This window comes from Monodon monoceros, unplaced genomic scaffold (genome assembly GCF_005190385.1).
Source record: "Monodon monoceros isolate NGI ecotype Baffin Bay Population unplaced genomic scaffold, NGI_Narwhal_1 Super_Scaffold_10, whole genome shotgun sequence".
Taxonomy (NCBI): Eukaryota; Metazoa; Chordata; class Mammalia; order Artiodactyla; family Monodontidae; genus Monodon; species Monodon monoceros.
Genome location: NW_021703766.1, coordinates 45,675,906 through 45,689,944, shown reverse-complemented (window position 1 = coordinate 45,689,944; position 14,039 = coordinate 45,675,906). Strand labels below are relative to the sequence as shown.

The 14,039-nt window shown below is 58.2% G+C and overlaps 1 protein-coding gene across 5 annotated transcripts; it reads right to left on the bottom strand.

The window, feature by feature from the left end:
• Positions 1-541: 541 nt before the first annotated feature.
• PLEKHG2 (pleckstrin homology and RhoGEF domain containing G2) lies at positions 542-13,792 on the bottom strand. 5 transcript variants are annotated; one of them, XM_029202042.1, is made up of 18 exons: positions 12,978-13,792; positions 12,190-12,313; positions 11,117-11,388; positions 10,938-11,038; positions 9,946-10,012; positions 9,780-9,826; positions 8,925-9,534; positions 8,531-8,731; positions 7,995-8,087; positions 7,819-7,905; positions 7,194-7,227; positions 7,001-7,102; positions 6,855-6,902; positions 6,739-6,777; positions 6,552-6,568; positions 6,190-6,366; positions 5,156-6,080; positions 542-5,073 (listed from the first exon to the last, which is right to left on the bottom strand). In XM_029202042.1, exons 2-18 carry the CDS (start codon positions 12,290-12,292, stop codon positions 3,503-3,505), a joined length of 4,494 nt encoding a protein of 1,497 aa, XP_029057875.1. In that variant the 5' UTR covers positions 12,293-12,313; positions 12,978-13,792; the 3' UTR covers positions 542-3,502. The 5 variants fall into 5 exon arrangements, with proteins under 5 accessions (XP_029057875.1, XP_029057893.1, XP_029057901.1 ...); XM_029202060.1 differs by lacking the exon at positions 12,978-13,792 and having other exon boundaries at positions 8,925-9,062; positions 9,384-9,534; positions 12,190-12,813; XM_029202068.1 differs by lacking the exon at positions 12,978-13,792 and having other exon boundaries at positions 8,925-9,062; positions 9,384-9,534; positions 11,117-11,385; positions 12,190-12,813.
• Between the last annotated feature and the right edge of the window lie 247 nt (positions 13,793-14,039).

Below are 14,039 nucleotides of genomic sequence, written 5' to 3'. Positions count from 1 at the left end.
GGCAGGGAGCTGTAACCACCCCATTGTGGATGGGTGCATGATTCCCCCCTGATTGGCCACATCCTTCAGGATGTCAACAATAACTCCTGAGAAAGTCTGCCACACCCCCATGGCCTCCTTAAAGCAGGTCCCAGTTATGCTCAGTGTGGTGACTGTCCTTATGGGCCTGGGAACATATAGGTCTGAGGACTTGTTCATCTATTGTGTCTGCCGTGGGATGATAATAGCTGACTTAGGTGGGCTCTCAGTTGCTACCACTGGGCTGCAGAGATGATAGAGCATTTCCATCATGGAAGAAAGTTCTGTGGGATGGCCCTGGTATATGTATTGGGAAGTACTGTTTGTGAATTAAGTTGCCTTCAGTTTTTCCCCATTTTTAAAGGAAGCTAGTGAACATCATTGGGGTGGGAAGGGCATCTGTGCTTCCATACCAGCCTTTGCAGCCAACCTGGATACTTAAGCGATCTGCCCCCAAGTGGGCTTCCTCACTACTCCCCCTGCTGAGTACTGGCAAGAACATCATTACACACTTAATCAAGGAGAGTTTCACAAATTTTCTTTATAAAAGAAGGACCTTGGGATTTCCTGACTAGTTGCCCTTTTTGTATGTCTGCCCTACCAAAACCATAGCCACATGTGGCCGCCAAGCTGGGCTGCCCTGATGAGAACATTGTCACAGGAAAATTCTGTGGGACAGCACTGGTGTACAGAGAAAACAAAGTGCTTCTTACAGATGGAGAGTGGGGTTGATTGAGCTCCATCTGGTTGCCAGGCTAAGTGTTTACAACATCCCTGTGAGGTTGGTGACAGGCAGGTGTCTTCGTGTTAGCTGGTGAGAAAGCCTAGTGGCTAAATAACTACCTCACCAAGTTTTGCACTGGAGCTGGAGTTAACTCGGGTTAACTGGGTTTGGCTGGCATTAACCTAAACATCCCAAGGAGGGCAGCAGTGTCCCAAAGAAGGCAGTGGACAGCTGCCCTTTCCCTTTTCAAGCCTGTCTTAATTGCAGCTCTAAAGACAGTTTACAAAAGGCAGGCTGTAGTAGACCAGCAAGAAAGGTATTCCTGAGGAGGCGTTGGAGCTGGGGTTATGAAGCAGAGGTAGGAGTCGGGCAGGCAGGAGGAATGGAATTCAGGGGCAGGGAGTAGGAGGGCCCGAGGCAGGCCTAGTGCCCAGGGTTTTCGCACGGGGTCCAGAGACCCCCTTACTGAGACTCTTAGCCCCCTCCCAGAGGCACAGCTGGGACGCATCTGGAGTGGCTGAGGGGGCTTGCCTCTCCTTCCTCACTCCAAGCCTTGGAGTAGATGGCCTCCTTCCTCCCTGCTGCCTCCTCAAATACCAGGAATTCCGGCACCGCTGGGAGCCCAGGCCAGGCTGGGGACTTTCTTTCAGCTGGGAATGTGCAGCCGGGGGCGGAAGAGGGGAGGGCCAGCCTTAGTCCTGACCTTTGTCGGGAGGCTGCAGCGGAGCAGGTCCAGGCCAAGAAGCCGACTCAGCCTAGGCCCTGGTGTATGGCATGGTAACCACTCAATAACTGAATAGAAGCCAGCAGCTAACGCTTACTGAGCCAGGACTTACTCAGTTTACCCAGCTAATGACCAATTACCTAGGGCCTTTGGAGCACCAGGCTGCAAGCCCCTTGTGGGCAAGGAATTATTATTCCCTGTTGTGCCCCCAGTGACAAGAACAGCACCTGACACACTCAAGTAAAAGTGCCAATGCGCTTGGCAGTGTGGATGAGTCCCAGCTCTGCTCCTTCCCACTTGTTTGGGCAAGTCCCTTATCCTCTCTGTGCCTCAGTTTCCTCATCTCTAAAGTGGGGGGTAAAAATCGTCCTCACTTGCCTTTTAGGGATGTTGTGAGGACTCAAAGCGAACGAGTTCAAATAAAGTGACTAATGCCTGTGGTATGCAGTTAGTACTCAAGAACAGCAGTTTTTGTTGTTGCCGTTAATTGATTGTTAAAACCAGACTCTTAGGCTCCTGCCTTGGAGGTTCTCATTCCACGGGTTGGGACTAGATCCTGGGGCATCTGATTTGAACACTGCCTCAGTGAGTCAGGCTTAAATACATGTGGGAAGTAAGGATCCGCTCACTGAAACGTTCCGACGATCCTGTGAGGCAGATACTGAGGAAACCGAGGCTCGGAGGGAAGTTAACACACCAAGTACTAGAAAAGCTGGGACTTCAACTCAGCCACGATGCTGCGGTGTCTCGGAGAATTCCAGGGAAGACTAAAGCACAAGAGGTTAAGTGTTCGATAAAAGCAGCTAATATGCCCAAAGAAACTGCTTAAATTGTGCTGCTCCCTGGGCACGCCACTGCTGGGAGGAGGACAGAACGATCTCAATATAAAAGCCTTTGTTCCTACGACCTGAATTACTTCGGGGTGTGGGGGCATATTGAGGCACTGTAGAGGTCCCCAGCTAGAGAGAGGGAGTAAAGGGATCTGATAGAAGAACTTGATGGGTGGGTACAAGAACTGGAATACTTAGGAGGGTGGAGAGTGGTTGCCAAGAGAAATAAGGCAGATGTGGGACACTTCCGCCAGAACCCCAAACCTGATCCATTTTGGCATTACCGAAATTTTGTAGTACCAAGACCCAGAGGAATCCAATTAAGGAGGAATGGATGCAAAGAGATTAAAATGGTTGGATGGATGGTGGTAGAGATGGTTAAATGGACGGTTGGCTCGATGGATTAGGAGATGGTTGAGTGATGAGATGTATGAATGAATGGACATAGATGGGAATATGGAGGGACAAATGGATGAATGGAGAGAGTTGGTTGGAGAAGATGGACAGGTGGGATAATAGATGAGTGGATTGACGGAGGAACGGGTGCTAGATGGGGGGTGGGGTAGGATGATGGATGAATAGGGTAGAGAAAGTTGAATAAAGCAAGACATGGGTGGGATGATGGATTGGAAGACGGATGGACAGAGGGAGATGACGGAGAGATAGCTGGGTGGATAGAATTGGCTAAGTAGATGAGAGGAATAGATGATGGTGGGACACATCAACTGGTTAAACTGCTAAGGGAATGAATTTTGAGGGATCTGCTTGGGAGAAAGCTTCTTAACTTGGCCTTCCTGGATAGGCATCAAGCAGTTCATAAACCCTCTAAAATCACACACCAAACTGTAATGGGTCCAGTCTTCAGTAATTCTCAAAGGAGTTTGAGATTCCCCAAATTTTCAGAACGACCGATTTGTGCTGTATCAGACCTTCCCATTCATTGTCGTCTTCTGTCATCCCCCACGGCCCCCAGAATGGGGAAAGATACATAATTTCATAATATTAACAAAATATTAATGACATCCCCTTCCCCATCCCTGTTGGGTTAATCCAGGTTAAGTAATAAGGCCCATTTGCCAAAGACTCCAGGTGTTGGAAAGCTGTGGCAATTTTTAGACCTGTGTTCAGCGTCTGGACTTCCGGGTGAATTCTGAGGGTCGGTGGCATCTGGCTGAAGTCTCTGCTTTTCAAGTGCGACATCCTGGCTCACATGTGGAAAGGGGCGTCGGGAGCCCCCTGGGCTCTGCGAAGGCCCACTGATTCCTGGGGGGTTGCCAAGAGAGCAGGGTGGTTCAACCTGACCTGGGCCTTGGCTGGCTGTAGCCGCCCGCCACCCCCGACATGGATGTTGACCGTGGTGGCATAGCTGAGCCTCCTGGCTGGGGGCGCTGGGGGTTGAGGCTGGGGTGGCGGTGAAGGTGCCCGTGACGTGGGGGCGGAGGAGGACCAAGGGCCCCGGGAGGCTGGGGGAGCCTCTCCTCCAGGCCCTTGCCGCCGCGCCAGGCTCTGGCTGATGTATGAGGCTGCCAGGTATCTTGACAGGGCAGCTGCGTTGGAGCCCAGGAGCTGCCGGGTTGCGAGTGGGGGACTGTGGGGTGGGCTCAAGTCTGAAGACTCTGACCTGGCAACGTGAGAGACCGCGTGGCCTCCTTGTTTAGACAAAACCACCGTGGTCTGGACTCGGGTGGGTAACAGGCCCTGAATGTCCCGAGGGCCCCCTTGCTCAGGCAAAGGTGGGGCAGCTGGAACATGGTCGTTGGTGAGGCTCTTCTGCTCCAACAAAGGTGTCAGTTTCTGAACCTGGAGGTCTGTGAGGCTTTGCTCCTCAAGCAGAGGCGCAGCAGCTGGACCCTGGATGTCCAGGAGGCCTCCCTGCTGGGGCAAAGGTGGGAGGGCTTGGACCTGGGTGTCCGTGAGGCCTTGTGGCTGCGGGAAAGGTGTGGCAGCTGGAACCTGAAAGTGTGGGAGGTCCTGGGGCAAGGACGGCAGAGTGTTGGCTGGGGTCTGATGGTCTAGGTGGCCTCCATGTGCAGGCAAAGGTGAGGTACCCGGAACCTGAATGTCGGGGAGGTCGTGTTGCAAGGGCAGTGGGGTGTCAGCTGGGATCTGAGGGTCTAGGCTGCTTCTGTGTATAAGCAAAGGATCGACGGCTTGGCCACAGGCAGTGGCTGGGGACTGAACAGCCCTAGAATCTCCTTGCTTAGTTAACGGGGTGTTGGTTGAGCTCTGGCTGTCCAGGTGGCCTTCTCGCTTGGGCGTAGGAGTGGCGGCTAAAGCCATGACATCAGAGCAACTTCCCCGCTTAGGCAAAGCTGGGGTGATTGGAACTTGGATGTCCACGTGGCATCCTTGCTCAGGAAAAGAGGTGGTACATGGAACCGGTATATCCACGTGGCCTCTATGCTCGGGCAAAGGAGCGGCAGCTGGAACTTGGATTTCCGGGTGGCCTTCTTGATCCGGCAAAGTTGTAATAGCTGGCATCTGGCCATTGGGGGGACCTTCCTGCTTGGGCAAAGGTGTGGTGGCTGGAATCCGGATATTCCAGAGGCCTCCTTGCTCAGGCAGAGGGGTGGCAGCTGGAACCTGGATGCCCAGATGGTGTTGCTCAGGCAAACTTGAAACATTTAGACCCTGGCCGTCCAGGCAGCCTCGCTGCTTAGTCACAGCTGTGGCAGCTTGAACCTGGGCAGCAGGGCTTAGGGGGACAGATTCCTGGGCACAGGTCAGCGGGAAGGCCAGCTCACATACGAGCACATGTCCAAAGGCAGGCAGGGGCCCTGTATGCAAAGCAAGGTGGATAGAGTTAGGACGGATGCCCCCACATGGGCTGCGTCTGCCAACCACATACCTGGACCTCACCTGGCTCAGCCTGCTCACGGGGCAGGCAGGGCAACAGCTGCGGCTGGGCCAGAGCCCGTGGCCGGCGGCGGGGGGCGTTGGCTGATGCCCGGGTCTCAGCCCGCTGCATCTGCTGGATCCGCTCGCTGTAAAGCCGGGCCAACTCTCGCACTCGGGACGCTGACCTCTCCGAAGTTGGGGCTCCTGCCTTCCCGCTTCCGCTGCCTCCACTTAGATCTGAATCCTCCAGGATCAGCAGCGGCTCTGGGAAACCTGGCCGGGCCGGCTGCCCCTGCTCCAGTGCCCGCCAGGCGCTCCGGATTTCTGAGCAAGGGCGGAACTCCAGCTCATCTGGGAATTCCTGACCTTGGGTGACATCCCGGGGCTGGAAAGCTGGGTATGATACTCCTTCACCCTCCTCTTGGCCTGCCCTGCTTTCTGAGGAGGGCTCTCCCAGTTTTCCAGAACTGCTTCCAGGGAAGAGCTCTCTCCTGGTGGCTAGAGCCTCATCCGGCTCCTGCAGAGGTCCCTGGAGCCAGGAGTCACAGGGGAGGGTGGGAGCGTTGGAGAGACTAGGAATGTTGGGGACACTAGGTATGGCTGGAAGGCAGGGCATTTCAAAAACACTGGAAATGTCAGAGAGACTGGGAAGGCGGGGCATTTGGGGAATTTCAGAAAGGCTGGGAATTTCAGGGAGGTTGGGTACATCAGGACTTTTGGAAAGGCTGGGAATGTCAGGAATTTCAGCCGCACTGGAACTTTCGAGTCCCTCTAGGACGTGGAGTGGGGAAGGGCCCCGTTCATCCATATCCAGCTCTTCTTCCTCCTCCTCTTCTGAAGAGTCCCGGCTGGGCAGGGCTTGGAATGCGAGGGTGTCACTGTCGCCTGGCACCTGGGAATCTCCCGGGAACTTGGGAATGTCATGGGGGGGTGGCTGTAGTGGGCACTGAGGAAGAAGCCAAAGGTATCAGGGTGGGTTGGCCCCCCCTGACCCTCAGGCTGTGCCTGCCCAGGCCCAGAGCCCCAAGGACACCGTGAGGGGATGCCCGGCTCACCCCTGGATCCCGGAGGCCTCTTTGGTTCAGCAGCTCCAGGATTTCTTCAGTGATTGAGGTCCCAGAGGGGTCCAGCGTGGGGGGCCCAGTGTCCTCCAGGTCCTCAGGGGGTTCAGAAGCTGGAACTGGTGGCAGAGGCTCTAAGGGTGGGTAGAGCTCCCCCTCACTGCCAGTGTGCTGTGAGGAAGGAAAGGAAGGAGGGCAGGAGTCCAGGGCCCCATCCCCCTCCTCCCTGAGACAGGGGAATCCAGTCCCCAGCCCCCTTCTTCTTCAGACCCAGCACTTTGGAACCCAAGCTCCCTCCTCCCTCAGACCCAGGAGTCCCGGACCCAAAACAAACCCTGTCCCAGGATGTTTCTCACCTTGAGTCTAGGCTTAGCTGGAGATGAAGAGATGAGAAAGAGAAAAGAGTGAGATGTAAGAACAAGTGTTATTCCTTGTCATTGATGAGCTGCCCCTATGACCCCTCCCTCACGAACTCTGGGCATCCCCAGGAACAGACAGACAGACAGGGATGGAGCAGGCCGGGGTGGGTGGTCGGTCCCTCACCGTTCTGTGGAAACATGACGTAAGGGTCCTTCAGGGGCTCTGGAGGGAGGACACAGTGATGTCAGGGGCCAGGTCCCACCTGATGCCTAGTTCACTTTTAGGTGAAGGGTACTCACCAGACTGTCTGCGGCCACGGCGGGTAGTGGCGGGTCCTGGAGATGGAGCTATGGGAGAGGCGGATCAGAACCTTGTTAGGAGCCCAGCTCCAGGCTTCTGGGGGAGGAGTGGAGGGAGGGGGAACTCAGGGTTCCATCTCTTTTACCTGTGTTCCTTCGTCCAGGGGTGAAACTTCTAGCATCTCGAGGTCGGGGAGACCCAAGTGGAGGTGTCAGGGGCTCTGGGATAGACTTACTTTTAGGAGCACCTGCAGGGAGAGATTTGGGGCTAACACTTTACTTTTTCTTAGAAGTGATTCCTCTACTGCCACAACCTCCCAACACAGGGCCCCAACTCACAGTGCAGGCTGTTTTCAAGGAGAACTTGTTTTGCCTGAAAGAGACAAGGATGAGGGATGAGGGGGCTGGTCCCTGAGCACCCCAGTCATGGTCCTATTAAAGGGTGCTGCTGGGCTTCCCTGGTGGCGCAGTGGTTGAGAGTCCGCCTGCCGATGCAGGGGACACGGGTTCGTGCCCTGGTGCGGGAAGGTCCCACATGCCGCGGAACGGCTGGGCCCGTGAGCCATGGCCGCTGAGCCTGCGCGTCCGGAGCCTGTGCTCCGCAACAGGAGAGGCCACAACAGTGAGAGGCCCGCGTACCGCAAAAAAAAAAAAAAAAAAAAGGGTGCTGCTACATGTCAGGCGCCTTACATGACTGATAATGACTAATCCTCACCGCAAACCTATGAGGTTGATGCTATCATTCCTCCAGGTGAGGAAACTGAAGCCAGAGAGGTTAAATTACTTGCCTAAAGTCACAAAGCAGGGATGTGATGGAGCTGGGATTGAAACTCAGGCAACGCAACACTGCAATTTAACTACCATGTTCTAAGACGGCACCCCCTGCAGTCAGGGTTTTTCGGTGTTACTGGGGGAGGGGAGTCTCCAGCACCCTGAGGACCCCCCGCAGTGGCAGGAACTGTACCTTGGCAGGGATGGAGGCGGGGTGATTCTCAAAGAAGAGGCGCTGGAGACAGTGAATCCACAGCCTCTTCTCTTCTTGGTTCTTGGCCTGGGGGCGGGATGGGGTGGAATGGGGAGCCAGGGGTGAGGTCTAGGGACTGGGGGATCCCTGCCCGCCCAGCCCCACCCTCTGCTCACCTGGAGCAGGTGTCTGTGCTTGGGAATGGTCAGATCAGACACCTTGAACCCTAGAGGGTCTCGAGGGCTCTCAGTCACACTCAGGTTGCAACACTGGATGAGGGGCAGAGAGGGGAGGCAAGTTCAGAGGCCTCAGACTCATCCATGTGCCCCTCGTGTGTATCTGGGTCCCTACCCCCTAGAAAGATGTCCCCTTTCCCCCTGTCGACCCTCCCCACCAGGCTGGGCTCAGCTATCCCTCACCAGCCCTCCCCGCCTCATCTGGATCAAGAAGACGTGCGTGCCCATGAAGATGCTTGTCTGGTGGGCAAATCCAGGTCCTCCCCCTCCAGGCCCGCACCACCCGTGCATCCCACTGGCCTCACCCCTCCTTATTAAACCCTGCCCCCCCTCCTCGGACTCAAGAAAACATGGCCCTTTTAAGCTGGGTTGTCCCTCCTTGCGGATCCTGCCCCCAGCCTTTAGGTCTACAGGTATGTGTGTATAGAACATACCTGGCAGGTAACATTCTGGCCCTGCCCCATCCCTGAACTCACAAAGATGTGGCCCTTGTATGTGTATTCTGGTCCCCGGCGCTTGGCCACGAGCAGCATCCGTGAGAACAGAAAGAGCAGCCGTTCACCCCCTCGAAGTCGGGGGCCGCCCCCTCCACCACCTCGGAATGCGCCCTCCAGCACCAGCTCGCCAAAAGCACTGAGCTCCGGACCGGTCCAGCCACCCAGCCGCCGCTGCACCTCCTGCCGGGACCACGCCAGGTGCAGCGGGCACAGGAACACACCGGTGGGCGGTGCACGCATACCAACACAGGGGGGTTAGCAACCAGACTGCGCTGTCCCAGCCCGCCCTCCAACGCACGGACCGAACCCCCGCAAAGGCCCTCAGGCCCACTGCCCCCCATGCCGCCGGTCCCAGCCCTCTCCCAGGGGTCACCTGGAGGCGCGCAGCGTGCTCCTGCTTGCGTTTCATGTCATTGATGTACCAGGCGACCGCTGTCATGGACACGATAGCCTCCTCCACCAACTCGCGGCCCCCGGCGTCTGGGCCCTCCACCCAGTGCTTGCCTAGCTCCTGGAGGGCAGCCACCAGGCACCCCGGGAGTGGAAGAGAAACAGAGGAAGAAAGAATGACAAGGATAAGAGAGAGGGAGAAATAAAGGCAGGGGCAGAGACGGAGAGAGACAAACAGGCAAAGACACGAAGTGAAATCAGCTGGCGCCAGCCCCCACTGCCAGCAAGACCCTGCCCCAGGCACCGGCCCAGGTTCTAGGGACGGGATGCCTCCCCAGGCCTTGCTCAACTCGTCCAGCGTCCACTCTCCAGATGTTCCACCGGGTGGCCAATGGACAGGACCTTGCCCCTCCCCAAGCAGCCCCCCGGGGCCACAGCTGACCTGCAGCAGCAGATGGTACTTGAGGATGCGCTGGACAGGCTTCAGCAGGAAGCTCTGCAGGGGCAGTGAGTGGTGGAGCTGGGCCTGGCGCTCCTGCAGCCACAGGGCTGCCGGCGGAGACACTGACAGCTCCCGGAGCAGGGCCAGGGAGCTGGGGGCACAGCACAGGTCAGGGAGACTTGCAGCTACAGTGGGCAAGGCTGGGAGGGGTCAGGGAGTGGCCAGGGTTTTGGAACTCTCAGGGGCCCACCAGGGTCGGGGTGGGTTAGGGAGAGGGTGGGCGCTGTCACGGTATGGCAGGGCTTGGAGCTGGATGGGTCCGGGTGGAGGGAGCTTGGCTGGCACATCAGCTCGTGGGCACAGCCTGGGGCCCCGCAGGGGCTCCTTGGCCCTCACCTCGGGTAGTTCATGCAGTACAACGTGTAGATGTCAAAATCCTCGCTCTGTGGACAGCAAGGGAGTCAGGGAGACCTCAGTTCCCGACTCCCCATGACCCCCCCACAACACCTAGCCCAGGCCTGCTCCCCCCTTACCCAGGCCCCAGCCCAGGCCCTCGCCTCACCCTCTGCACGAAGCACTCGGCGATGCCCCCGGCACTGCTGCTGCCCTCCAGGTCCTCCAGGAGCTCGCTGTGGAGGGGAGAGGAAGGGTGAGGGGGTGCCCTGCCCCCCAGCCCCCCATGGGAGGACTCCAGGAGACTGGGGCCTTGGTGGCTGCCAGGATCCCTCAGGGGATGTCACGTCCATACGAAGGGTCCTCTGATCGTGACATGGGGGACTGCAACCTGCTCAGACTTTGTCCTTGGTTACCATTACATTCCTCAGCCTGAGATCTTGTCACAGCTGGCATGAGCCTGGGGCGTCTCATGGCACAACCCAGGGAGAGGGGTGTCAGGACGCTCAGAGCTGTGATGATCTTAAGATCCCACTGTGACCCCGAGACCTTGTCGTGACTCACAAACCTCCTGCAGTAACTTTTAAGTGTAATTAGGGAATTCCCTGGTGGTCCAGTGGTTAGGACTCCGCGCTTTCGCTGCCGGGTCCGGGTTCAATCCCTGGTTGGGGAACTAAGATCCCACAAGCCAAGCAGTGTGGCCAAAAAATAATAATAATAATAATAATAATAAGTGTAATTAGGTATCATCAAGACACTCGGTGTCATGCTCCTTGGACTGAGTGGCCAACCATTCTGGTTTGTCTGGGACTGAGGGGTTTCCCAGGATGAGCTGGTCATACAAATGCTCACACTGTCATGACCCTCAGGCCCCACACAAGCCTTGGATTCATCACGATCCCAGACCTGACATAGCGATAGCCCCATCTCGCTGCCTGGACCCATCCCGATATTTGGACATCTGGGCCCTCAGGCTCCCATCCACCTCACTCCTCCACCACTCTGGATCCTCACTCCCCATCATGACCCCTGCCCAATGTCATGACGCCCCATGCTCCAGACTGGACAGGGCACTGTGGGGTGCCAAGGTTGGGGTTAGAACACAGCCTGCCTCCCCGAACCCCCGAGCCAGCGCTGCTGCCCATCCCACCCGTCCCTGACCTGCTGAACTCGTAGATGTCCTCAATGTTGGCAAACAGCGTGCCCACCTGCTCCGCGCTCAGCCCCAGGACCCCGCCATCCAGCAGAGGGCCCAAGTAGTCCTGTGGGAATGACTGGGGTTACAGGGGTGGAGGGGCTGGCCTGGGTCCCCACTGCACTTGGGTGCCTACCCGCCTCACCTCCACGATGCTGCGGAGGTCCCGGACATAGGCCCGCTCCGTCTCCACGATCTCACGGGCCACACGCTCCAGCCTCGAGGGTTTCGCCGAAGCTGGGGTCCCCACGGGCGACAGATGCAGGCGGATGGGGGGCCCCGGAAGGGGCTCTGGCCTGGAGGCCAAGCAGGCTGGGGTGGGCCCCGGAGCTGGGTCCCCCTCCGAGCCCACTGTGCTCAGGGATGTGGAGCTCCCAGAACCTCGGGGGGAGGCCATGGCGGGGGTTGCAGGGGCTGCTGGGGGTGTGGAAGAGGCGATCAGGGGGTCTCCCCAACTGAGTAAGTGCGCTTAGCTACCCCATGCTCACCCACCCCTGCTCAACAGCTCTCCCATGGGCTCCCTGCTCCCCTCACTGTGCCCTGTCCTCTCCCATCAGGGTCCTCTCTGGACTGCTGGTCTCCATTCCTTAAATCCACCTCCATGTGTCATCCTGGGAGAACTTTATTAATTGGCCTGACTCTGTCACTCCCATGAGTATAACCCCATTCCTGCCCTCAGGGTAAAGTCCAGATTCCTCAGATCCACAGGGGCCTGTGCAAGGTGGCCATTAGAGACCTTTCCAGTCTGCTCTCTTCCCGACACACCACTTCTTACCCTCTGGACTCCAGTCACACTCAGCTTCTTTCAGTTACTCAAATAAGCAGCCTCTTCTCACCTCTGTGCCCCCGGCACATACTGTTCCCTCTGTGCAGAACACTCTTCCTTGCCTCCCTCAACTCATTCCTCCTCATCTTTCAATTCTCAGTTTAGATGTCCCCTCCTCCAGGAAGCCTCCCTGGACCTCCCAGATTAAGTTCCCACAGTCCCCGGGGCTTTCCTCATCCCAGCCCTGACCACTCTATGCTGGGCTTCCCCTCTGGACTATCATGGTATGGGGATGGGTCCATCTCCCGGACCAGACCTGGAGCTCTGTGCATGCAGGGCTGGGGCTGTCTTGGTCAGCCTGTGTTGCCAGCACTGGGTCAGCCCCAGAGCGTTGCAGTGTCTTTCATGAAAGAATGAATGCCCAGCAGGCTCCACCCCTCCCTCAGGCTCACCTGTCCGAGTCTCACACACAGCCGCACAGTCACACACTTCACCTCTGCGGCCGAGGCTAGGGCTGGGTTTGGACAGGCCCAGTCCACGGGCTCCTTCGGGCATGGCTGAGTGGCTCAGCGGCTTCTGCAGAAAGACCCCCTTCCTGGATATCAGGACCCCATAGGCCTCCCTGCCCCCCACGCTCAGAGGCTGGGGGCTGAGAATGAACAGTGTGGTCTAAATCCTGGGAGGGGCCCTGGGAGTAACTACTGGGGGAGACAGAGGCAAAGTGATAGAAAGAGGGGAGCAAGGAGAGAGAACACCGAGAAAAAGATGGAAAGGGTGAGACAAAAGAGTAAAGCGAGCGAAAGAGTCGTCCAAGCTGTGAGTCTGCTGTGTCTGGGGCCGGAGGCTCAGGGATCCTGGGAACGTTTGGGCTCCGGCTGGAGCCGAGGGCGAGGGGCAGGGCTGGGAAAAAGCCGTGGGCGGGAGGCCGCGGGGTCCCAGGGGAGGGCGGAGGAGGCTGGGGGACCGGATGCCAGGGTCCTGCAGACGGCTCCCTCCCCCGCGGAGGGCTGCGAGTTGGGGCGCTGGCCCAGAGTTCTCGACCCCCTCCAGCCAGTCCCTCCGTGATCCGCTCACTGTTCCCACCGCCGCAGCTCCCCTGCAGCGCCTCCCCACACCCCTCTAGCCCCCAACTCCCGCCAGCTCCTCCGCTCGCCCCCCGCCGGCACGCCCCCTCATTGTTCAGCGGCAGCGGCGCCGCCCCCTCCCCCAACCCGTCGGGGCCCCTCGCCTCCCCCCTCACCTCCCGGGGAGTCTCCAGCCCCGAACCGAGGCAGCCCAGTTCCTATTCGACCCTAGCACGGTCCCCGGGGAGGCGCAGAGCCGGGACTCCTGAGTCTCTCTGCAAGTCAGGGGCTTGAACTTCGGGCTCTCAGGATCCGTGAACCAGAATCCGGGGTCTCTCGGAGGATGGGGTGCAGTGGTCCAAATTTCTTTGGTCCTCTAAATGGAAGATGCTGGGGGCGTCGACTCTTGAGTCTCAGATGGGGGTGCTGGGAACCCAAATTCTTGAGTCTTCTAGATGGGGCCGTGGGGTGGGGGGCCGGATTCCTGAGTTCCCCTAACTCTAAGAGCAGGGATTAAACCAACTCCAGGAGGGAGCGCAGGGAGCCCCAAATTCCAGGGTCCTCTTGAAGTAGTTGGCGCTTCAACCCCAAACGGGCTGGATGGGGCGCTAGGAGTCCGTATCCCAAGTTCCTCAAACCCCGGGAGTCCTGGGCTCAGCTTTCTGGGAAACTCTGGAGGGAATCTCCGGTCTGGGATCCTAAATTCTTGGAAACCGGGTGCAGGAAGCTCGGCCTCCAGGGTCGCGCAGCGCTGATGTCCCGGACTCCTAGCTCCTCCAGGAGGGGGCGCTGGGCACCTGGATATCTGGGGTCCTCTAGCCTGGACGCTGGGGCCTGGGCTTCGGGGTCCCTCAGGACGCGGTGCAGTTTCGGGAGGCTGGAGTCTGCGACTGTGGACCCCTCAGGCTCCGGGATGGGTGGCGCCGACTCTGGCGTCGGCGGCGCCACATACATTTGTGGCTGGAGAGCCCGGTCCCAGCAGCGGGGCGGGGGGCGGTCGCCTGGGGCTTCCCCTCCCCCCAGCCGCCCGGGCTCATATCCTGTTCCCGCCCGCAGGGGGGAGGGGCCGCCTTCCGGCCGGCCAGCCAACAAAGGGTTAAGACCCCTCCTCTCTGGTTTCTGAATATTCATGAGAAGGCGAGTCCCAGGTAGGCTACACCCCCACATTCCAAAAGCCTCGCGGACTTTTCCCTTTTACAGCAAGAGCCTTCCAGGCGTGAGAATCCGGAACTGGTAAC